The sequence below is a fragment of the Genypterus blacodes genome, unplaced genomic scaffold (assembly GCF_046128005.1).
Source record: "Genypterus blacodes isolate CSIRO-AG114 ecotype Tasmania unplaced genomic scaffold, CSIRO-AGI_Gbla_v1 ptg000033l_1, whole genome shotgun sequence".
Taxonomy (NCBI): Eukaryota; Metazoa; Chordata; class Actinopteri; order Ophidiiformes; family Ophidiidae; genus Genypterus; species Genypterus blacodes.
In genome coordinates, this window is record NW_027466846.1 from 408,224 (window position 1) to 432,862 (window position 24,639).

The 24,639-nt window shown below is 42.1% G+C and overlaps 5 protein-coding genes across 5 annotated transcripts in view; 2 read left to right on the top strand and 3 right to left on the bottom strand.

Moving 5' to 3' along the window:
• Positions 1–24,639, bottom strand: part of pacc1 (proton activated chloride channel 1) — a 183,485-nt gene that overhangs the window by 23,058 nt on the left and 135,788 nt on the right. The window lies entirely within an intron of this gene.
• Positions 759–4,967, top strand: marc1 (mitochondrial amidoxime reducing component 1). Its single transcript, XM_076146707.1, has 7 exons — positions 759–1,125; positions 2,668–2,838; positions 3,186–3,348; positions 3,490–3,630; positions 3,862–3,923; positions 4,200–4,271; positions 4,430–4,967. The coding sequence occupies exons 1-7, from the start codon at positions 878–880 to the stop codon at positions 4,551–4,553; spliced, it is 981 nt and encodes a 326-aa protein (XP_076002822.1). The 5' UTR covers positions 759–877; the 3' UTR covers positions 4,554–4,967.
• On the bottom strand, positions 7,532–12,953 carry hhipl2 (HHIP-like 2). Its single transcript, XM_076146648.1, has 9 exons — positions 12,735–12,953; positions 11,411–12,063; positions 10,996–11,139; positions 10,256–10,587; positions 10,022–10,148; positions 9,269–9,414; positions 9,107–9,188; positions 8,133–8,215; positions 7,532–7,689 (listed from the first exon to the last, which is right to left on the bottom strand). The coding sequence occupies exons 1-9, from the start codon at positions 12,951–12,953 to the stop codon at positions 7,532–7,534; spliced, it is 1,944 nt and encodes a 647-aa protein (XP_076002763.1).
• wdr32 (WD repeat domain 32) lies at positions 14,806–21,918 on the top strand. Its single transcript, XM_076146738.1, has 7 exons — positions 14,806–15,505; positions 16,439–16,552; positions 16,790–16,987; positions 17,289–17,491; positions 18,527–18,607; positions 18,698–18,843; positions 19,108–21,918. Exons 1-7 carry the CDS (start codon positions 15,024–15,026, stop codon positions 19,477–19,479), a joined length of 1,596 nt encoding a protein of 531 aa, XP_076002853.1. The 5' UTR covers positions 14,806–15,023; the 3' UTR covers positions 19,480–21,918.
• On the bottom strand, positions 23,275–24,493 carry LOC142995614 (uncharacterized). The gene is made up of 2 exons (XM_076146742.1): positions 24,226–24,493; positions 23,275–24,104 (listed from the first exon to the last, which is right to left on the bottom strand). Exons 1-2 carry the CDS (start codon positions 24,416–24,418, stop codon positions 23,317–23,319), a joined length of 981 nt encoding a protein of 326 aa, XP_076002857.1. The 5' UTR covers positions 24,419–24,493; the 3' UTR covers positions 23,275–23,316.

A 24,639-nucleotide genomic window follows, 5' to 3' on the forward strand; every position in this document is an offset into this window, starting at 1 on the left:
AATAGTTTGACTCAGAAGGTCGGTTCTGGCATTACATCATCACTTTTCTTCTCTGAGAGCTTTTGGAAAGATGCTGGTCAAGTTAAAATTGAAGGTGTTGAGCCAATTTGGACTTTGGAGTTTTGATTATAGGCCTGTAGGGTGCAGAGGGTTTTTGTTTCCTTTCTCTTTCACCACTGTATTTAATTAAAAAGGTACAGGTGACCCAAATAGAACTAAAATAGTGTAAACCATAAAAATGTATAATCAATCAAAACACATCATTGATCCGCTATCTCATTTGAAATTAAATATATAATTTTTAAGAAATAATTTCAGAGGATATCAAAATTGTCAGTTTGAATGAAAAGAAATCTCTCAACAAACCACAATTCCACTTTTTGAGTTAGGTCAAAGAAGTCAAACTTTTAAGATGACTTAGGGCAGAATGTTTCCTAATTATAGCAATAACCAAAAAACTATGGCAAAGTTTACAAACTTTCAAGGGAAATGGAGGAAATGAGGTCACCCACATTCTGTATTCCTCACACAAAAACATACACAATTAAATGTTCACGTGCAATACGATGTTATTACTTAATAGACTATCACAAGTCAGATGCAAACAAATAGTGTGACCAAAGTAGAACGATCAAACGCCTCAGCATTGCCGCCATCCTTACTTTTAAAATATTTGGGGGAGTGCGAGTTGCGACCCGAAAGACTTTATAGTCCGGTCAGGAACACCGTCAAAATCTTTGGTTCCTACCCGACCACTACACACTTAAACCCCAGTGTACTGGACGGAATCACACAGACGTCACTGCACGTCCGCTCCGGGGTGTTCTGTTTCTTTAATCACAGTCCAGAGTCCGCAAAAGTTTCAGGAGACGTCAAAATGGACCTGAGACAGTCAGCGGTGTCCGCACTAGTCAACAACAAGAAAGCTTGTCTCCTGGTCGGCGCAGGAGCTGCTGTCCTCGGCCTGGGCCTGGGATATAAATACTTCCAGAAGGCAGAAGTGAAAGTTAGTGTCGCTCTGGTTTCTCAGCTCCTGATTCACCCCGTCAAGTCTGGCAAAGCGCTTTCTGTGTCTCAGGCGGAATGCCAGAACTTTGGATTGAAACATGGAGATCTGCAAGACAGGTCAGTGTCTCCCCTTGTAATGTGCGCTCAAGTTTGGTGCTGATTACCGACCTGTTGATATCACGAATGCAATCAATGCAACAAGTAGATCCAACAAACATAGCCTATGAATCATTGACGAGGTCAGTAACTGTCAACTCGCTGAGCAGAAACAGCTGGATAGAGAAACACGTTCATAACTTTCATGTATTATTTTAGTTAATGGAAGATGCTTCCCAGTTTGATGTTTTTTATTTGTGGTGTCATAATTCTGAAATGTCATATGCAATGTGTTCTATTAATTTATCTTTACAAAACAAGTAAACCAATTTTACATACATCTGTTTTGACATAAACACAAAGTATTAAGCACAAAAATACTTCATATGGTTTCTGAGTATACACAGTATGTTATACCTGTTGTATCAAGATGAGCGGAAATGGAAAATTGCACCACACTTTATCAACAGAGTCCGAAACACTGGAAGCCAACACAAACAAATGTCACCACACTTTTCCTCTATTGTTAGAATTGCATTATTTCTTCCACATTATCCTACTGAAATATAATGTATGTTCATATGAGGAAGAACACAATGCCTGTAAAACAGAGTCCCATAATAAAATGGTAAAACACAGTATATCAGAAAATATACTAATATCAAGTAAAAGGAATGGAAAGTAAAATAGTGTTGTCCTATAACAATGAAATGATTCACATCTTAATTCATATGGTGAATGAGTGATTACACATTTGTCACTGCACACTGCTGTTGGAGTGACACATTGTGACAGACTCTGAAACTCATGAATAGTTGTCATCGACTAAACATCACATTCAAATATGATGAATTGACTCGATTTTTGTGCATTTGTGTACTTCAAATGCAAATGCGCATTTTACAGGAACATTGTTTTTGTTCAATTTTGATGTGGGAGTGATAACAAAATGTACAAATTCCCCAAAATGAAGTTATGAAGCCTAAATCTCCATTTTGCACACATGTATTCTTAAAAAACATCTATTTAGATTTATTTTTTGTTGCAATATTTGATTTGGTGGTAAATCAATGCCTCCAGGACTTGAATCTGAATTAAATATCAAAAACATATTTATATTCTTGAAAACTTGCACCTTCGAAATTAACTTTTTGGAAATATTTGCTGTCACTTTTCCTCATTGTATTTCAGGCCTTTAAATATCTGATATAATATGATGAATAAAACAATCAGGTCAGGATCAAAGCATCCTGATTAGCTGAGAGGTTTTGATATCTCCTGGCTTCATCTACTCTTGCCTGGCTTCCTCAGCTGTTTGACCTGAATGTCACCAGTGTGAAACTTTCTGTCCTGGATTTTCTCACTGAATACAACAATTTAATGTCCAGAATTTAATGCAGCAAACAGGAAAACCCGAATTTCTCACTAGTTGAATTCTTTTAACCCATATTTTTTATTCCTTGTATTGTAAACCACAGCAGGAAACACATTTTTGAGGTAGTGCTTTTTTGTAGACACTGGAATACAGGAATGCATAATGGTGGATGTGTGCTTGGTCTGCAGACACTGGCTGGTGGTGCAAGAGGACGGTCACATGGTGACGGGCAGGCAGGAGCCTCGTCTGGTGCTGATGTCTCTGACCTGTGACGATGGTCAGGTCTGTCTGAATGGCCCTGACATGGACGAGCTGCGTTTTCCATTCAAGCAGCCTAAAAACCCGGAGAAAGGCTGCAGGTCAGTGCTGTGGCTGTGCTGTTTATTCCACATGTTGATGAAATTTGAGTCTCCTTTTTCCTACTAGCTACTGAACTGCAACTGCAGCCCTGTCGTGCTTTTAATCATTGACCTAAGAGTTGACCTGAAGGTGTGAATCAGTAGTAAATCCACCAGGGTTTGTGTTTCAAAGAATTCAAAGACCTGAAAACATTTGCCTTTAACCATTGAAGCTTTGGACTTGACCCAGAGGCCCTGGAAGATTTTTATTTCCCAAAGCGGATCATAATTCATTTAAATATCACACTGAAGCTGTAATTTTTAACACATTTCAAAGATCACACTTCTTTGTTGTTTCTGTGCCTCAGAGTGTTCGGTGCTGACATTCAGGGCAGGGACTGCGGCGACGAAGCATCTCGCTGGTTAACCCGTTATCTCGCGGCAGATAAAACCTTCCGATTGGTGCATTTTGAACCCCACATGCAGCCGAGGAAACAAGAGGAGCTGCAACTGCCTCACCTGAAATGTGAGGTAAACAGGCCGGACTCTGTGTAAACCGGAAATCCAAAAAGTGTCATCTGTTTTTGAAGAAGATAAAAATGTAAGCTCTACCTGCTCCATACATAGAGAAAATGCGATCACACACCTAGTGTTTGACGATCTATCCAACAGGTGGCGTACCCAGACTGTGCACCTGTGATGCTCCTGTCCGAGGCCTCTGTCAGAGATCTTGACAGCAAGGTGGAGAAGGACATGACAGTGGAACGTTTCCGCCCCAACATCGTCATAAGTGACTGTGAGGCGTTTGAGGAGGTGTGAGATTTTAGTGATCACAAAAATAGAAGTAATATTTATGTCTCATATGTAGGAACTAGAGGCCTAAACAAAGACACACGTGCAAATACCACATCTTTGTATCCGTCCGTATTTTTCTCTCCTTTTGTTTTAGACTTCACTGCTGACTAATTTCTTGCCCTTTTCAGTGTGAGAGGCACCAGCTAATTTTATCTCAATCTCCAAACCCAAAATGCTTTGCTTTTCCAGGATTCATGGGAAGAGATCCAGATTGGCAGCGTGCGACTGCAGCGCGTGATGTCGTGTGGAAGGTAATGTGTTTGATGCTTCACAGAGATTTGAACAGGAGCCAGAATCATTTCATTTATGAAAAATGCAGACTCCATAGCCGCAGTGCCAGCTTTGTTGGGGTCTGAGGTTTGATTGCCACACTTAAAAGGAGCATGTTTGATTTAAGCTGCCATCTGATGTTATGTTACACGTGAATGGAGTATGACAGCCTTTACTCTCATATGTTTCTAGTTTAAATGACCTTTGGGGATTTGTGAATAGTTTCAAACTAATCTCTATTTTTTTGTTCTTACCAGATGCATTTTTACCACCGTTGACCCTGAAACAGGTATAATCAATAGAAAAGAGCCTCTGGAAACACTGAAAAGGTAATACATACAATAATACATTGAGAAACTTCCCCTACTTTTGCCATTATAAGACATGAAAAGCACTATATGTATGTTCTATGTAACTAGAAATCATCATATATATTTCTGTAACCCCCATGAAATGATTCTGATGATCAGACTTTTGTCTTCTGCAGCTATCGCCAGTGCAAACCGTCTGAGAAGCACATCTACCAAACTTCTCCCCTGTTTGGACAGCTGCTGACTGTGAAGAAGACAGGGACCATGCACGTCGGTGACGTGGTGTACAAGATCAGATAGAGAGGGAGAGAGAGAGGGAGGGAGAACAAGAACAAAAAACATTTGCAATCACATTTTTGGAGGAGTCATTTTTTTATAAGCCATCACATAACTATCTATAATCAGTAGGATACAAGGCGGGGCTTGTACTCTTTCCTGCCTCACCTGCTGCCTCAGGCTGCAGCTGACCCTCTCGCCACCTTTTCTCACCCTTTTCTTCTCTTTTATGTTCTCATCTCTCCTTTCTCTTCCTCTGCCCCCTTCAGTACTAGAACACATTTACAGTATTCACCTTCATGCACACTTTCTTCAAGCATCTCTGTTGTCTTACACCAATAATGCTATGATAATGACAACAAGGCACTGTGAGTAGATTTAGACTGCTTATTGAATTGTACATTTATTTTTTCATGAAATAAAATTAATTGCCCTATCTGGGGATTTTGCTATTATTTGATATTCATATACATTAACATTACTGCAATAACCAGCACAGAAATACTGACCCATTCTGACACCAGTAAGAATGTACGGCTCTGTGACTGTGAACAGTTTTTAGCATGCGGCACAGCATAACTCCTAACACTGGCAGGTTTCTTGGTGAAGGTACACAAGATCACCAGTAGGGTGCGTCATCCCATTACTTACCATAATAAGAGCCTATAGAAGGGACATTTTCCATAGAGATAAATAGCTTATTGTCTTATTCTTAGGTTCACTGAAACATTTGGTGTCATATAGTAACTTAAATTTTGCGAATGTATGATATGTAAACCAAACGTAGAGGTATACTGTATATTTTTACAATATAGGAGTATTTATCATAGTTTTTATGTATCTATTTTCAAATTAGGATTTAATTCTAAATTCAGCAAAAGGTCTCTTATTCCAGCATGTCATCAAGTTTGCTTCAAGGGTTTGAGGTTTTGTTTGCTTCATGCAAGAGATTGAGCAGTTTAAGCTTTATAATTCCATATATAGTATAGTAATGTAGTATAGTATATGACGATAAGAGAGATAGATGTGTTTTTTCTGGGGAAAATAGTCCGTCACAAACTGGTTTCACAGTTGGTCACGGTCCATCATTTCTGGTCTGAGAGTAAGTGGAGGAATGGTGTTACATTTCTCATAAAGCTGAGAGTCGTCACTGGGGTTTAGGTTAAAGAAAGAGTGGATCTGTTTTTATGTGAGAGGGTCAAGCGCTTACTGTGCTCCAAACATGTAGCCATAAATAAGAGACAATGATTTGTATTCTAAAGAATAAGCCAAAGTGGGAGCGCAGGCATTTAGGGCATGTCAATACTTGTAATTTTGTCCTATGGATTCTTTATGTGAAAACCATCACAAAGCTGTAATTGTACTATTATTATCCGCAGCACTGATTGATTTAACACACAGTATTCCCATCCAGGTGCAGGTGTTCTTAAATACCATAGATTTCCTTCCTTTCAACATGCGAGCAAGGTTGACAACATATTTGGCTGTCAGGAGGCTCTGCAGCGAAAATTACAAGCTTCCTGATGCAAGTCACCTTGTAAATACGAGAATAGTGTGAATGTCTTAATAATGTTCAACTGAAGCAGGACGGTTAGATTATTTATCTTTCCTTCATTTAATGCCAGAAAGAATCAAATATTGTTGAGACCTTTTCTGCTACACAGTGATGCAACACTTTTGACTTCAAAGCAAGAAGGTTCTGGGTTTGAAATCCTGTGCCAGCCTCTCTTTTCTCAATGTCCCAATAGATTCTGTGCAGGGGCCCTGTCTTCTCCCACTATCAAAACCTATGTGTTATGTCTAACATATGTTAAGAAGAAAAGTCACTAGAATGTAGAACTGCAGTCGGCCCCGGAGCTTCACACTTAGTTAGAGTTACAGATAGATCTTGCTGTTAGTCTTGAAGTTGTTTCTTCAATCATGTAAGTAGCCTTTACAAGTCAGAACTTAAGACCCAACATTCTCTTCAAAAGGGGATAAAACACTCATGTCACAGATCTCCTCATATGTGAACACAGGGTCTTGTTATCATCAAAGGCTAGTTGCCCATCTAGTTCCAGGTAATAACAACTGTAAAACAGCAAAGACCCACTCACTTCCAGACCAATGTAGACACAAAAGCATTATTACATAGGTCTGTAATTTAAGGGAGTCCTGTGCTTTAAAATGTAATCTTAGGAGACACAGACACACAAACAACATAAAGAAACTTTGTGACTCACCTAATCTTTAACCCTGAGAGCAATTCTGAGCATTTCACACCTACAAATTGCCGTTCTTTTTTTGAATCAGGACCATTTCCGTGAAATTACAGAGAGCCTCCATAACACAGACTTCCAGGAACTTTTTAATGATTCTTTTTAACACTTGTAGGCTTTGTCAAATTAGAGCAGGGCTTCTGTAAGTGGTTCTGTTTTGGGTTATTTTTTTCCATTTCAGGCATGTTGGATATGTTTTAATTGTAGACATAATTGTTAAACAGAAATGACAGTTGCAAAAACAGTTGTTTCCAAATGACAAAATGCGGTATTAGACCTAAAGAATTGTGTCTGAAAGTGCTTTAACTCCTTTTTGGGGGTTTGTCTCACAATATTCTGTTGCTTTTGTCGTTCATGTTTGTCTGGGTTTTGTTCCTAAATGCCTAATTTTCCCTCCCCGGTACTTTTGTTTGGTGCCTGAGCTGCTTCTGTTTGTCTTTCTGTGACAGAATCTTCTTCTTCGTGTGGATTCTGTTATCTTTCAGGTTATTGGACATTTTCAAAGGCGTTTCCTTTAACTCGGCTATGGCTGTTGGATTTTTGTCTGCTGTCACAGTTGTCCTCCTTTTGATACTGCTGGGGTTTTTCATGGTATTCCTTGACTGTTTTGTGGATTTCTGTCTTAAAGTTGTGTTCTTCATGTGCATATTTGTTGCCGGTTTGTTCAGCGCTTTACTTTTAATCCACCGTCCCAGCTTCTTCTTCTTCTTCTTCCTCCTCTGTTTCTTATCAGTTGACTTCCGTTTAGGCTTCATGGCTGTGCTCATCGTGCTCATCGTGCTCATCGTGCTCTTCGTACTCATCGTGCTTATCGCGCTCGCTGTGGTTGTTCTCCTCATCTGACTTGTTGTAGGCGGTTTGGTGGTGAGTTTGAGTTTTCTTGGTGGAGGTCTTGTAGGTTTCTCATTCGTGTCCAGCACAGTCACTGTAACAGCACACATGTCAGTAAGTCTCCATTTTCACATTTTCATTGTTCAACTCAAGCTACATATTTTGCATTTCATAAGGCCGGATTCAGATTTGGCTCGGAAAATCGGCATAAATGTTTAGTCTCCTGTTTGAGGTATAAATGGAGGCATGCTTTTTTGTTTTATATATGACCTCATATACTTGCTGTATAATTTGGCAGCAAAATGAGGATCTGATCTGAAGTTTAGTTTCAAAATTGTATGTATTTCAGATTCAGGTCTAATTTGAGTGGTTCCACTTTTTCCGACGAGCTCAATCAAAGGATATAACTCTTTCAAAAGGATTCCTCTTCAAGGCAGGAATGTGCCCCGTGAAAATAACACATTTAGAAATAAGAGGAGGCAATATAAACATGACGGTAAATGATCTCACTTACGTTCTCTGGGTACAAACGGAACCTTTTTCCCTCTCACTTTGACCGGCAGTGGCTTCTGCTTACATTTCCCTGGAGGAGCTCTCCTGCAGAAGATACATTTAGATAAGAGTAAGGGGAATTGTTTGCTAAAAGTTGGATTTGGGAATGTTAAAGGTTCGTGTTATTCGAGTTCATGGAGATGCTGCAAATGATTGTTCTCAATCTCTCAGGTTTTGGGGGTTTTCTTGGGTTCCTATGAGCCTTAAAAATCCTTAAATGTTTGTGTTTTTGAGAAAATAAGGCCATAGCAATCTCAAAATGACTGAAAATGACTTAACATTTCATCCTTTCTTCATCATTTCATCACGACTTGACTTCTCAAACATGTGTGTTTAATGAATACAGTCTTTGATATATAACATACACAAAATCAACATTGTCTTCTGCATTCCTGTGAAATTACTTGTTGTGGACACCTTGTTATTGAGTGCTGAAGTTTCTCTGAATGTTTACATCATTTGGGGCTCAAGCGGAGCATTTAGAGACTAGATAGAGCCTGTGTGACTGAATGACTGAACAGGTTGTGTGTCTTTCAAAAAACAAAGGAGAGAGAGAGAGAGAGAGAGAGAGTGAGAGAGAGAGAGAGAGAGCACACACACAGTAATATGATATATGAGTGGTCTGTGCTCAAGGGCCATGTATGACTGCAGCTCTCCTCAAATCACAATCTTCTAAATATGTGTACGTTGTTGTGAATTGCTCATTTCGAATCATGTACCAGACATTTCTCAGTTTTCCTGTTGGGTTGTTAGCACCACCATAAATATAACTTGACACTTTAGATTCGTATCTCCATGTGCCAATCTCACCTCCTCATGCCAGCATGCCTGTTGGCTTGAAGAAGTGAGATTGAGAGAGTAAGTCCCCAGTTGGCAGCACATATTTATAGTGATGCGATGTTAATGGGCTGTGATAAGATGAGACTGCTACTATACCTGGAGGGGTCCATGAATTTGAAGACTGTTCCAAAAGGAGACATGGCAGTGGGGTAGGAAGTGGCCAGGAAATAGAGTTCACCTGAAACACAGGAACACAGCCCCATCAGTGATGTCATAATGATAATAACTGGAGGATATGTGAGACTGATCAAATGTTACCTGCTTCATCTTCAGCAAATGAGATGATGAACTTGTGGTGGTGATTGATCAGTCCAGGGAAAGAGCAGGTCTTGGTGTTACCCATGCACACTCGCTTCTCTTTCCAGCTTCCTGTGCTCCTATCCTCCTCCAAAGCCATGATCCGCCTGGAAAGTAGGCAAGGAAATCAGGATCCTTTCAAAAATGTATTGTTGAGAGAGAAACCGGAGATACAACGACGGAAACTTAAAGATCGCCACTGATACACACGCAAATGGAATTGCTTCAGTGGCGGCTCATCTACTGCACCTATTCAATGGTAGGTGAAGTAAATCTGTCATCAAGCAGAGACATCGGCAAAACATTGACAGGAAAAGGTCAACATCAGCCTGGGTGAGTGAGTTTAACTGCCTGATTCAAAACTGCCAATCTCAGCTCAAGTAAACACAAGTCTCGATGAAATTGTGACTCCAGTTAAATCTAATATATGTGACTAGAGTTCCATCATTCGATCGCTGTAGTCCTACACTTTTATCGTTTATTCTAAAGAAAAAGTTCTCTTAATTCAAAAGATTGTAACTCACATTTTTGATTCATTCTTTGTGTCATTTTTAGTCCTGCAAGTTCTTCTATGTGGATTTGGAAATTAAATCAAAACTGCACATCATCCAAGTGGAAAATAGTCCTGTTTTAATCTTTAGTCTGTCAGAGAATGAGGACCGTCACGCGACACTGTAGCAGTAAACCATTTGGAACAGACTGATGCAGTCTTACCCGCTCATGAAGTCTCCAAAAATGTATAAGCCATTCAGATTGGGTGAGTCACATCCTCTGTACACATATCCTCCAGTCACAGACTTCCCAACATGGTGGTTGTATGCAAAAATAGGGAGGATGTCGTCTGTTTGTGGCAGGGAAAGATGCACTGAAGTTATCTTTGATCTGAAGCAGAATTAGACTGAAAACACTGACATATGGCAGAACATATGGCGTGATGTATGTACTCACTCAGAGAGGAGTTGTGGCACAATTTGAGGTCATAGCACTCGAAACCCTCTTTGGCTCTCCATCCATAGTTTCCTCCTTTCACAATAATGTCAATCTCCTCATATCGGTTCTGGCCCACATCTCCACAGAATATTCGCCCCCTGCCATAACGACTCACCGGGTCTCCGCGATCCACAGAGCAGCGCCACATGTTTCGGACACCATACGCGAAAACCTCTGATCGAGCGTCTGGGTCTCCGAGGAAAGGATTATCCGGAGGGATCCTGTACTGCTTCCCGCTGGCGTCACTTCCATCCACGCTGATACGGAGGACTTTCCCCAGCAGAGCACTCCTGTGCAGGAACAAACAGCAGGGTCACTGCCTATTAAGCCATACATCAGAAAGCTGAATTTAAAGGTAAATAAATGTAGTAATACTTTATCAATCAGTCATAAGATTTGTTTTATTCACCAAGAAGACCCTGCAGTGGACACTTTGACCACTTATCCCTTCTGCACAGGGGCTCCATCTATTATTGCCATTGTGTTGACATGTACAGCAGCACACATAAAGGACTTGAGGGCTTATTAGAAACTGAGGAGTACAAACACCAGCCTAGGTGCCTTTTCTCTATTTAAAATGTTATTATTGGCTTAATATTGATCTATAAAGCATTACATTGTGTGTACAAAGCGTTTTTTCAGTGTGTCTTATTACAGGGTTCTACACAGCAAGTCAGCTCCATTTCTGCCAAACGTACTTGTTTTGTGCGTTGCCGTATTTTCCAAATGGATCTCCTGCTTTTCCACCGTCTCCAGTGAAGATGTACAAATATCCATCGAGCCCAAACAGAATCTGGCCTCCGTTATGGTTTGCTGCTGGCTCTTCAACCTCCAGAATGACCCTGAAAGTAAAAAAGAATACATTTAACTTGTTTTCACAACCAAATATCTTGTTGCCATCATCTTCCTAAGGCCTGAGGGCAACTTTTATCCCCCTTTAACACTGCAGCATTTTATGTGCTTGCTTTATGTCAATCAGTCCAAATCCAGGTTTTGTGTTTAACGTACTTAAGCTCAGGACAAGCTCCTGCAAGTGAGCTGCTGCAGGAATCACAGCCCGACTCTATGACAAACCATAAAATGTGATAAAAGAGCAAACTTCCATGTGCCTACCTCTCTGAGTAAGGATCCGCCATGTTCATGTCATGGGCAGACACCTTCATCTCACTAATGCGGACCTTCTCCAGCTTGCTGTTGACCAGGATTGAGTAGTAAATGAAGAAACGTCCATTGTCCCTGTAGTGAGGGTGGAAGGCCATGCCCAGGAAGCCTCTCTCGTCACCCAGCCAGGGTGTAGTCAGGACCTCCCCACTCATGTCTAAGAAAGGTTGTTCCAGTCTGCTTCCATCACGCAGGTACACCCACACGAAGCCCACCTGCTCCGCGATGAACATACGGTGGGTGTCATCGCCACTGTGCAGCATCAGCACAGGGTTCCTCAGGTTGTTGGCCACCTCGGTTAGGCACAGCTGCAGACACCCGGCTGGATCCTCCACCACCTCTCCTAGGTTGCTGTTGAGGTCCAGGCTCTTAAGGACATTGGGGTAGCAGTAGTCTTGATCGGCCAGGTCCACCATGCTGCAGAATGTGGACACGTCTCGCTCGCTAGCGTCCTGCAGCCGCTTGTTCTCGGTTAAATATTTAACCACATGGCGACATTTACCGTGAAACTCAGAACAGAAGCCAAAACAAAGGCCCGGCAGCTCTCTGACAGGTGTGTACGGGTCCTCGGCATCATACAGGTGGGCTGCATAAGGAGAGCACTCCTGGATGGGACAAAATAATTGTATTGATGACAGAGACATGACAGTATTTCATGAGAGATGTGGCTTTGAACTTTATGACTGGCTGCTGCATGTTGGTGTTAAAGGCTCAATTTACATAAATGCCTTCAAAATAACATCCTTGGGCTGTCATTTGAAAAGCTCATATGTAGAGAATCATTTCCTATAATGACACTGACCGCACCATCCCTTTGATTTTATTAAAGTTTGGGATTTAAATTAGATTAAATGGTACTCTTTTGCACATGAATCTAATTTAGTTAACAATTTACAGTCCACAAGACCAACAGTTAATTAAATTTTAGTTTCAATGAGAGACAACCTCTCCTTTTTATTTCATGATTTTTTTAAGGGCATGTCTTTAACAAATTGTGCGTAATAAGAAGATTTTAGGAGACTGTTGTGGTTAAGGTTGGTAAGGGAAAACATAATTACATACTTTAAATAAGCTTTCAGGGGTGAAGAGGTTGTAGTAAATTGATTTGGGGTTCAATTCAATTCAATTTAACTTTATTTATATAGCGCCAAATCACAACAAACGTTATTCCTGGGCATTAATGTTTTGTGAAGTAACATTAGAATTGGCAGAAAACTGTATCTACATCCTCCAAAGGCCACAATACAATTTTATTTAGAAAACAAACATCATTTACCTGGCACATGACTTCCTTTAACAAGTCTCCACAAAGGTCCAAAGCTGCCACTTCCAGCAGCTCAATAATGTCCCAGTATCTCTCAGCGATGACGTTATCAGCTTTCTGGTCACAACAACCGAACTTCTCGTACTGGGTGCAGAACTCCAGGTGCCATGGAGGTTTGAAAGGAGGCTCGAAGTCCAGACACTGAGGATGAGCTGATGCCATCAACAGCATTGACGCGATCGTGATAAAGTGGAGAGGAAAAATAAGAGTCTTTTTGGATAATCTCCATATTGTTTCCGTGCGTAAAGGCGCACCGTCGGCTCTGCTTGGTTGGAGCTCGGCATCCAGCGTGCTTGTCATATTTGCCGTCTGCCCCTGAAAGAGTTCAAGAGTTTGCTCCCCCCTTAACTTATGTGTGTGTACCGGTGTGATTGTGTGTGTGTGTGTGTGTGTGTGAGTGTGTGTGCGCGCGCGCGCGTGTGCGCGCGCGTGTACGGGATGCGCTTGCGTGTACGTGATGCGCTTGCGTACCTGTGTGTTAGCTGGTCGCCGATTCCAACAGGTGGTAAACACGTTCTGCCTCCCATCAAACTCATTTTGAGTGATTCAAGCAAAAATGACTTAAATTAAGATTGCATCCGCAATTTACAGGGCCTCGAAGTTTTTTTGGACCACAAAGAAGTTGGCAGGGGGTATTTACAAAGAGCTCACACACATACTGTACACACACACATAGGACACACACACATTCATGAGGGTCCAGTGTTGAGGCATGCAAACATTAATAGGTTTACCGCAACACAAACTGTAATTTTGTCTCTCATGCCTTCAGGCAGCGTCTGTTTGTGCAATGTGTTGGCTGCGGTTCTGATTCATCCTAAAGCTCTGCTGTCTCGGCATGTCTGCTTCTTATTTGCATGCACAGCTGAGGGTAAACGTCATCATTTTGCATCAGTGCCAAAAAAAATCAATAAAGTCTTCTTAATTGCGTTCCTCAAAAATAGCAGCAAGGACAAATGTATGGTAAGGTAAAGCGCAAGTATAATGTCTCTATTCATATTAATAATCATTTTTAGTGTCACTGTCATTTGTACAATATTCTCAACTGAAACAGATAATTAACTACTTGCAAAACACTACTTTGCTATGTCATATACAATTATGGGTTTGCATTGTCACCGTAAATTAATTGATATTCATATAGAATAGAAGAATAGAATAGAATAGAATTTATTGTCATTGTACATGATAATACAACGAAATGCATTTGTGCTGTGCCTGAATCTTTGAACAGTGATAAATGAACAGCAATAAACTCTAAATAAACAACTATAAATAAATAATAAATAACAATAAATAAACAACACACAGTTCCATTCATACATTAAAACATAAGTGGTCCCAATAGCTCAAGATGTCTCATATGACATGTCTCCACATCACCACATGACATCATGACATCATATGATATCACATGACATCACATATGACATCACATATGACATCACATGACATCACGACATCCCACATGACATCATGACATTTCATATGACACCATGACATCACAACATCACACAACATATATTTGTCTTTGTCAATTAATGTTGTTAAAGGAATTAAATGTATTGTTATTGTTGTTATTAGTAGTAGTAGTTGTAGTAATAGTACCAGTATAACGTGAATTTTTGAACATAAACTTGCCTAATTTGTCCAGTAGGTGGTAGCAGCCAATAAACATACACCTCAAAGAAGACAAGGAAACGGAAATACTTCATTTGATTGTGTCTCACGTTTGTTTATGACGATAGCATATCAAGTTAAATACTAGAAGTAGACTACAATTTCCGCTTTGTCTTTTCAGAGTCACATAATTATCAAAAAAACGTGTGTATTTGTCAAATAATGCGACAACATGTAAGTAAAGAATGTATGTGAGCATTTATTACTAAAACAAATCATTCTGCTGTACAGTAGATATACTGAACACGGGTGTATACTTATTTTATAGGCTAACTTGCTTTTTATTTTGAAGGTTAAAAATGTAAACATCCGCTGTAGTACTTGCTTTGCTTTGTTACCTTGAAGCGCGGCGGATAGGCGCTGCCAAGTCTGACAACAAAATATAATTTGGCAAACGTAACGCATACAGCTGAAAATTTACTGCAAATGGCTTCGTGAAAGACAAAGGAAAAACTCGCTTCCATGCCCGCTAGGTGACTAAAGTCAGGCTAGCTTTTGCCGCTGAACATTGAGGCTGCAACCCGACCAGCAAACGGCGGTGTGGACACTGGAGAAGCTACAATGAGCTCCGAGCACCAAAGCGACAGCGAGGACGCCGACGAGTCGCAGCAGGACAGGCCCGACAGCGGCGCCGTGTCCGACAAAGAGGAAGACCCGGGCATCGCCGGGTCAGAGGACGAAGATGACATCCCCCGGGAGGTTTGCACTCCGCCACCGGAGAGCACCGAGGACCCACAAGTGGAGGAGCGAAAGCCCCCCTGCCAGCCAGCCGCCGCCGCCGCCGCCGCCGCCACCACAGCCACCACCGCCGCGCCGCCTGCGGGGAGCGCCGGGGGCTCCGGCACCGACAGCGGCAGGAGGAACAGCCTGTTTTCCTGGCTACAAAGGAGAGCTATCAGGAGAGGGGTGTTTGTGGACCCAGCTAGGGATAACTTCAAGACAATGACCAGCTTGTACTCGTCAATGAATCCGGCTGTGGACTCGGTGAACCTGAGCACTCAGACCCACGGAGCTGTGTTCAACCTGGAGTACTCCCCGGACGGGTAAGGCACCTCCACGGGCACACCGAGGCCCTGTGAGCTCTCTGGTGTTCATTTAAACTTTATCTCTGCATATTTATGATCGTCACCTAACGCAACATGTAGAAATAAGTTGAAAAGCATACCATAAGGTCAGACTTATGACCTTTGTTATGGTCTTCATTCATTTTGTACTGTGTAGCCATATCTAGACTATTCGTGAAAATTGGGTTCGTGCATCAAACCTTTTAGCACTCAAAGATAATAATAACGAAATATAAATGACTCTTGAACATAACAAGTAAATAAAAAGTGTCCAAATGTATTTCAATTGGGAATTTTAATGAAATTGCAAACAATGACCTTACACCTTGCAGTGCAAAGATATGCATTGTTTAATATGTAAAGTGTAGTTCCCAAATGTGTTATTGATTATGCTTTAGTTCTCTACTTAAGACTCATTTTGGAAAATCCAGGTTAGGCTTAAGTTTGGATTCTTATTGTAAATTAGGAGCAGTCTCAATATGAACTTATCTTTGCTATGCAAGATGTAAGCTTATACCGAGGAGTCTAAACATTCCTCTAGGATTACCACTAAAATCAACACACAAACCAGCCTTTGTGACCAGACAGCAAGACAACAAATGAATGAAATTAATTGTGAGGCTCAGCTGAGTCCAGAAAGGTTCAAAATCTCTGGGCACATTTCACATCAGACTGTGTTCCCTTCATCCTGAGCCCGCTCTGCCTCAGCAACCAAGCAATTCTCCTCTCTGGTTATGCTTGAGTATTTGTCATGTATTTGCATCCATGTTTCTGCTTGTAACACGGACATAGATACAGTGCAGGGCCGCTGTCCACCAGTGCAAACACGCCATGTTCTATAAACGGATCAAAAATCAATATCTCCCTCTATATTCACAAGTAAGTAATGGCTTTCTGTTATTGATTTCTCAGGTCGGTGCTGACTGTGGCCTGTGAGCAAACCGAGGTGCTGCTGTTTGATCCCGTCTCATCCAGGCACATCAAAACCTTGACCGAGGCCCACGAGGACTGTGTCAACAACATAAGGTGCATTTCTCTAACTTTTGTTCATTCAGACAGGCCTTGCAGAAAGAGGTTACATGGTTTATGGCTATATCCGTATTCACAAGTATGTTCCTTCACATGTACCACAAGAGAGAATATGAGTGCCTCAAATGTTAGCAGATGGCAGGTTGAACCTTTAAAGTAAAGTAATCAAGCTGCAGTCCGGCTTTGTGTCCACTGAGAATGTGAAATGAAGTTTTTCCCCCTGAATATCTGCAGGTTTTTGGACAATCGCTTGTTTGCCACCTGTTCTGACGACACCACAATTGCATTATGGGATCTCCGTAAGCTGAATTCAAAGGTTTGCTCGTTGCACGGCCACGCCAGCTGGGTGAAGAACATCGAGTACGACACCAACACCCGTCTCCTCGTCACGTCCGGCTTCGATGGCAACGTCATAACATGGGACACAAACAGGTGAGTTTTGAAATGTAGGTGTTGTGAAAATGTGATTCACCCACAAAATCAGTTTGATCTCGTTGCTCCAAAGATGTTGACGATTCTGACACACACAATGTATTTAACAGCTCAATGCTTAACCAATGGATGTACTACCTTTCCCATTTAATGTTTATTCTGGTCCAAACTGCCTATTTTTGAACCATCTATCTCAGATTATCCGCTATCTTGCTCCAGAATGGTGTTACACAGAGGAAACCCTAGATGCTACCAGTCTGCAGTTTTAATTGCCCTTTAACACTCTTCAACCATCGTGCAGGTATACAGAGGAAGGCTGCCCACACAAAAAGTTCTTCCACACCCGCTACCTTATGAGGATGCGTCTGACGCCCGATTGCTCCAAAATGCTCATCTCCACCTCATCGGGGTATCTGCTCATCCTGCACGACCTGGACCTCACCCAGTCCCTGGAGGTGGGAAGCTACCGCATGCTGCGAGCGCGACGGACCCCCCTCAGCTCAGGTGAGGGCCAGATGTCACAGACATCACTTCTCTATTACGCAAGAGTGAGGCAGAAGAGCTGTTCTAGCTGCTACCTGTGTTTGGGACTTCCAATTGCATCTGCTGTGCGCCATTACATCAATCCTGAACTTCTCCTGTCAATATTTTCCCACTTATTGCCTCGCGATAAACAAGTTCTTGTGCCTTTTCAGTTTTATTTTCTGTTTTTGTTGACTATCACACCTATGTGGATTTATTTGACTGCGTAGTCAACACAAATCAAATTCTTCCGGTTGTTTCAGTCACTTATTTTCATGGGTCAACAACCTTTAACGGTGATTACTTATGATCTTCCATTAACTCAGTCGTTTGCAGGGTTACAGAGAAAAGTACGACATTTGATTTAGTCATTTCCAGGTCTCTATAAGTGTTGAAAAAGGAAAGAAAGTGTGGAAATAAGTCGGTGTTTCTAGGCTATTATGACAAGTTGGTCCACTATGTTTTCTAGAAAATGTGAGGTCTGAATTTAGAGATTGATATTTCATCCTCCCAGGAAGTATTAAGTCACTGAACATTTTGTTGACCTGTCCAGATGGAGTTCCTGAGTAGACACTGGTGTTGCCGTCTACATTTGTGTAGTGGTGTTTTTAAAGCACGCAACAGCCGGTACGTTTGAGTGACACTCTCAAATCACCTAACTGTCGCTGTGCTCATTGACGTCATCAGTGTGAGTGAACACCCTGCAAATATAGAGTGTGGCAATGGAAAAGGGAACGTGCCTGGCAGTGCTTTGCAGTGGGCTTGGTAAATCTGGGACCGCGTACGAACTGGAAGTTGTGATGCAGCCGCTCTTTTCCTGTTTTCAGCTTTGATATTTTCAGTGTGAAATACTCCGAAAACTTTTGGTTTTGTCTTTTCTGAGAAATGATTTTTTGAGAGTTCCGAGTTATAAATAGTCCCACTTGTTACTTTTGGATTCTAGAGTAATCTGTTTGCACCGAAGAAGTCTGGAGTTACAACAAAAAAAGGCTTTTAATGTTGTTTGTGTTTTTGTAGATGGAGGCACGTCGGCATCCAGATCAGCCGGAACTCCTCGACAGGGAAACGACTCCAGCAAGATCCACCCTCATAGAGAAGGTCAGTCAAAGCTGATCGTCTACAGAGCAAGTGAGTAAGTGATCTCAGTCGCGGTCCTCTATAAATGAATCCTATCCCTCCTTTTTCCAGGCCTTTCTCCCAGGAACAGCCTAGAGGTGCTGACCCCAGAGATTCCCGGAGAGAGAGACCGAGGGAATTGTATCACCTCGCTGCAGCTGCACCCTAAAGGATGGGCCACGCTCATCCGCTGCTCCAGCAACATGGATGACCAGGAGGTGGGTAACCTTTAGCTACACACAGATTATATTCAGGGCCTGTAACTGAAGTGTGGATTGTAATTAGGTCGCCCCCTGCAGACTCCTTTCGCCATTTCTTAAAGATGTGAAAACTAAGGAAATATGTAAAAGCATTCATTTATATAATCCACAACCTCTGACATTAGCAATTTCTATCACCATATAAACAATTGTATCAAAGCTTCAGTCAGCCGTAGAGACATCAAACATCTCCGCCCTCAACTTCTGTCTTTGCCTCTCCAGTGGACGTGTGTGTACGAGTTCCAGGAGGGGGCACCAACCCGCCCGCTGGTCTCCCCTCGCTGCTCCCTCCGCCTCACCCACTACATCGAGGAGGCTAACGTCGGGAGGGGCTACATCAAGGAGCTGTGCTTCAGCCCGGACGGGCGGCTCATCTGCTCCCCGTACGGCTACGGCGTGCGGCTGCTGGCCTTCGACGAGCACTGCGGGGAGCTGGCCGACTGCCTGCCTGTCCAGACCAGCTGCCTCAGGGAGGTCCGCTCCATCTACTCGCACAGCGACGTGGTGCTCACCACCAAGTTCTCCCCGACACACTGCCAGCTGGCCTCGGGCTGCCTCAGCGGCCGTGTAGCCCTCTACCAGCCCAAATTTTAACATCCAGCACGGTGGAAGAAAGATAACATGCAGACCTGGGCAGGGAAGTAGCTGCAACAATCAGGGTTCCCACACAGAAAAGAGAAAATTCAGATGTTGGTTCATGGCATCTTAAGGGCCTTAAAGGTGACTTGAATAGCTTATAGCACGAAAAAAAAAAAAGTATGGAGTTGTGTAGGAACCCGGAGTGAGGTTTCCCTAGCATTTGTTTTAAAGTGCTGGATGCACCAGACGGGTGGGGCTTAACTGCACACAGTCATTTCAGATCCTAAATTGACTTTATATTCTGTAGTGAAACTCTGATTTTCTTCATCTTCTGGCACGCTGTCTGCATGTTACACCCCCACCCATCTGGCACCTAAGGGAGGGCAAACGTTGGAAGATGTTCTTCAGTACCTCTGGGTCCGGGTCTGCAGCTGTGCACCGCGCTGTGTTTTGGGGTTGGGGAGGACGATTTTGAGGAAGTGAAGACGGCAGCTGAGGCCAACAATCAGACTGACAGCAGCCTGCGATCGAAACGTCCAGGCTCTCAGAACAGAACGCGAACTAAAAGAAAAAACTAAAACCAGACTTTGAAGTAAACAAGAAACGGGCGCCAGTGGAGAGCAAACGGACGACTTTGTCAGGTGGTTTGCTGCTTTTTTTTCATACTAAAGATGAATTTTGCTCTCTAACTTTGGTAGATAACTTTGAACCTCATTTTGAGAGGCGAGTAACACGTCCCAGTATTGGGTTTTTTTTTCCTCGGGACGAAAAACACTAAAGGATGCAAAAAAGACAGATGTTAATCCATTAATCCTGACAAGACATCCATCATCTGACCGGATGTGTCCCTGCCTGACGCTCTCTCTCTCTCTCTATCCCGCCGTCTCTCCCCCCCCTCCCATCCCCGCAGACACAATCTGAACTTTAAAGGACCTCCTCATCTTTTCCTCCGCTTCTCCTACACAAATGTACACTGACCTCTTCTCTCCTCGCTGACCTGCTACTCTCACCCCCCCCCTCATGGCGGTGTCTTAAAGGTCTTACCGGTTTAATCGGCGTGTTAAATCCGGCATTATTTGTAGCACAGCGTTTGACGACATATTTGTTGCTTAGGTCACGAGTTTTTGAGCCCATGTTTGGAGACAGTTCTCATTTTGGTTAGCTCTCGTTTGCATGTTTCTATGGACGCCCGTGAATGGAAACTTCACGCTCCTTTAACACTAGAAAGGCCCAGCTGCAGCCAGTTCACTTAGTTTTTCCCCATTTTGTTTCCCCCCCCTCTCCTGACCTTTTTCCACAACCACTTTCTGCACAAACCAGTGTCGTTAAACGGAATCACCCTTGTGTCACAAATCCCCCGGACCATCGGACTTTCAAGGCACAAACACAACAGGCGACCTTTGTTTAATTTGAGCTTTCCGTCCAAATTGCTTTTTCCCTCCGTCACATTTCTCCTCACACCGGTGTTTCCTCTTGATTCAGCGTCGTCTTTAAGGGCCGGTCAAGATTTAGAATTTTCCTCTCTAAAGAACGAATGTGTCGTCAAGTTCCGGGCCGGTTCCTAACAGTTAGTTTAGTAAAGCTACTGAATTTCTTACCCAAGCAACAATAGTGACAGAATAGATAGTGATGCTCTGTTATGTAAAGAAGTGATAGACATGGGCCTATACTATCCATACCAGCCTGTATGAAGTTCTTATTTATGAGGTTGATGCCAAAATTGGTTTTGCTCCGACCAGCTGGGGGCGCTCTTCAGCTGGGGGGAGGACTAGCAAAGACAGGTGTTCCATCCTTTGCCTGTGGGGGAAGTATGATTTTTAAATCCAATAGAGACCAATATAGATGGGAAGTTACAATAGTATAAATGTGATCTCCATGCAGAGACGACTTCATCGTTCCCTGCTCACTAAAGGCTTCATCATGACTATCACGTGTATGTAACCATGGGGATCAATCTAACCTGTTGGACCCCTGTTTACTGCTGAATGTGTGTGTTGTTCTGTGTTTGTATGTCACAAATAGGGTCAATTCACTTTCAATTCAGTCAGTTCAGGGACTTTTCCCTGCGATTTTTATTCTTAAACGACTGAACTGAAGGTCATAGGGGCCCGGCCATGCTCTGTATTCACTGCTGCTTTTAATTCACTTTACGCCCGTTCTTTGGACAGAATCGTCTTCTCTGCCACTCTCACTTTGGGTATTAAAACTTAACATTGTATATTTTTTTTAATTCATTTGTTTTTTTGTTTTGTGGATGTGTTTTAACTGTATGTTATCAGTAGTTTGGTTATTGTGCGTGCACTGTCGCCTCATGTAATCACACCTCAAGTGTTGGAGAAGAGACAAAAAAATTCATGTTGGATGCTCACACTGTTGTTCCCCTAATGGCTATAAAGATCCCACTAATGATAGTTACATGGTACCATCATCACTGTCATTAAAGGTTAAAGGCTTTTTTGGAATTATTGACTGAGTTTGACTCAAGTGTTGGTCGTTCAGGTGGAGTGTTTAGAATTGACCACTAGATGGCAGCCCAACTTATTTACAGCAGGAAAAACCCTGCAGGTCAAAAACTATTTGCGTCAGCTTCGTGATATAAAAGTTTAAAAACCACCTCACGTACATAAATAAACTAGTATAAGTTGTGATTTGATAAGTGTTTTTCGCTTTTCACACAGAAACTAATATTCTAAAATTGTAAATGTTCTAAAATTGCCCTAATAAGGCTGTATTAGTCTAGTTACAGCGTGAATTCACAGAGCACAGAAGAACACGAGACATGGGTATGAAGCTTGTACTGGCTGTAGGAAGCTTCATACCCAGGTCTCGTGTTCTTCTGTGCTCTGTGAATTCACGCTGTAACTAGACTAATACAGCCTTATTAGGGCAATTTTAGAACATTTACAATGGATAAGAAAGGTAGACACCATACTTTAAAGTAAAAACACATTCAGACTAATAGAGACTTTGAAGTTTCTCTCTTATCTAAATATTCTGGTAAATCAAAATGAAAATACAGTAAGCAGTAGCATCCATGGGTGTATGATTACCAACTGGTACATGTTTGGTTCTGAGAATCTGCAGTGCAACAAATGTCAATATGTACAATGATGACTGAGGCTGCTTTCAAGCTGCAGTGACTGAAGTGACCTGAGCTAAGAGCGGGAAAGAGAACCGGTGATACAAATGTCAACATTCCCGACTTTGAAATGTTAAACCCGCATTATACCAGGCAAGATTGAAATGAATCAGCTCTGTGTTGTAATCTTGTATAAACTCACAGTAAACTATGAAGTGGTGACCTAATCTGTACGTATATATGCTGATGTTTTTACATTTAATTCATGTGGACTTTCGGGACTACGTTTAAGTCACTTCATTGACAAAAACTGATTGAATGATTTTAATACTTTTCAGCGTTTAGACTTCCAAGTTGGCTTTAACATTTGATCAGAAATTACCAATGTTTGCCAGTCAGCAGGTCAGTATGTTTACATGCACTTTATTTACATACTCATTATTATTAGGATTTTACTCCAATTTAGTGCAATACTTATTTTTTCATACATCATGAATACACCTTAATGTGCCTGAAATCAACACAAATAAATAGAAGTACGCTTACTCAGATAACAGACCAAGATCATGCAATTGTAAAGTTTAATTGATGTTATTCCTATTTCCTAGATGGGAGACATCATACTCTGACTTCACAACACATCATGTATACACAGAACATCTACTTTTATTAGGAAGGACAAATATTGACAGAAGTGTGTGACTGCTGATTGAATCTTGTGTTTTCTCCTCTTACTCATTGTTTTTGTGCGGATATTTTTCCACGTTGAACAACTAAACAATTTGATTGAGGTTGTGTTTGGTGTGGAGTCTCATATGTACCTTCAGATTACTACTGACAGTAAAGGTTTTGCCACATAAAGAGCAAACGTATGGTTTCTCGCCTGTGTGGATTCTTGTGTGTTTCTTCAGATCGTCACTTTGATACCATTTCTTACCACAAAAGGAGCAAACGTATGGTTTCACATCTCTATGGATTCTCATGTGTTTCTTCAGATTTCCACTTTGATTGAAGCTTTTCAAACAGACGGAGCAATTAAACATTTTCTTCTCTGTATGAATCCTCATGTGCCTCTTCAAATATCCCTCATATGTGTATGTTGCACCACACTGAGAGCAACTGTAGGATTTCTTACCAGTCTTAATATCTACAGCACTTAAACAAATGTCATTATTTTCTGACTGAGCTTTTGCGGCGTCCTTCCAGTCACTCTCTTTGACTTCAGCGCCAGATTCAGACCAATCTGAAGCCTCGTCGTCGTCCCTCACCGGCTGTGAAAGACGACCTGGATCAAAGTTCCTGGTTTCTGTGTTTGTCAGGCCAGTTGAGCTGCTGCAGCCCTGATAAAGTGTCTTGTCTTCATCATTTTCCATCTTCACAAGGACGAGCGAGCATGAGAGCTTGGTAGCATCATCATCATCATCAGCCTCCTCCAGACCCTGAAGCTGCTGCTCGCCCTTCTGACCCAGTCCCCCCTGCTCCTCTTTAACGTGGAGGGGCTGCGGCTCCTCCTGGTCCAAACTGGGGCTCCGCTCTTGCTGCAACGACAGCTGCTGAACATCTGCAGGGAGAACACACACACAAACACACATTTTGGGTCACTTTTTGGTTCAGTGTAATATACTGTATATGCACAAAGAGAAAGAATACCACAACGATTTAACAACAACAAGTGTACAAACCTGTTCGGTGTAAACGAACTTCAGGGTTTAAAACAGCGCGCGTTCCTCTGCACAGTCCGACGTTCTTGTGTTGTAAACAAGATAATTCCCCCTCGTAGTCTGTTATCGCTCTTTCAAACAGCTCGAGAATCTCGTCAACAGCAGCAGTGAGGCGCTGGTGCACCAGAGCTCTCAACATTTGGATTGTAGACATTTTGGCAGAGACGGGAGGACGCAAATATTCCAGGCTGAAAACCGATTTTCTTCTTGTTTTTCCTGTTGGACAAGTTCTTCTTTGTTTGTTGTGTAAGGCAACTTCATGGCTCACTACCGCCACCTACTGGGCTGTAAAGTGTGTGGTCAGGGTGAAGAAACTACCTCAATCACAAACATGAGGTTGTTCGAATGATTTTATTGACTTGAGTACTAGACCAC

Coding starts and splice junctions, on each gene's coding strand:
- marc1 (XM_076146707.1), top strand. CDS start 878: ATGGACCTGAGACAGTCAGCGGTGTCCGCACTAGTCAACAACAAGAAA. Junction 3,924..4,199: donor CGCGTGATGTCGTGTGGAAG/GTAATGTGTTTG, acceptor TGTTCTTACCAG/ATGCATTTTTACCACCGTTG. Junction 4,272..4,429: donor CCTCTGGAAACACTGAAAAG/GTAATACATACA, acceptor TGTCTTCTGCAG/CTATCGCCAGTGCAAACCGT.
- hhipl2 (XM_076146648.1), bottom strand. CDS start 12,953: ATGCTGTTGATGGCATCAGCTCATCCTCAGTGTCTGGACTTCGAGCCT. Junction 10,149..10,255: donor GTGCCACAACTCCTCTCTGA/GTGAGTACATAC, acceptor TGCCACAAACAG/ACGACATCCTCCCTATTTTT. Junction 9,189..9,268: donor ATTTGCTGAAGATGAAGCAG/GTAACATTTGAT, acceptor CCTGTGTTTCAG/GTGAACTCTATTTCCTGGCC.
- wdr32 (XM_076146738.1), top strand. CDS start 15,024: ATGAGCTCCGAGCACCAAAGCGACAGCGAGGACGCCGACGAGTCGCAG. Junction 15,506..16,438: donor CTGGAGTACTCCCCGGACGG/GTAAGGCACCTC, acceptor TTGATTTCTCAG/GTCGGTGCTGACTGTGGCCT. Junction 16,988..17,288: donor ATAACATGGGACACAAACAG/GTGAGTTTTGAA, acceptor ACCATCGTGCAG/GTATACAGAGGAAGGCTGCC.
- LOC142995614 (XM_076146742.1), bottom strand. CDS start 24,418: ATGTCTACAATCCAAATGTTGAGAGCTCTGGTGCACCAGCGCCTCACT. Junction 24,105..24,225: donor AGTTCGTTTACACCGAACAG/GTTTGTACACTT, acceptor TTCTCCCTGCAG/ATGTTCAGCAGCTGTCGTTG.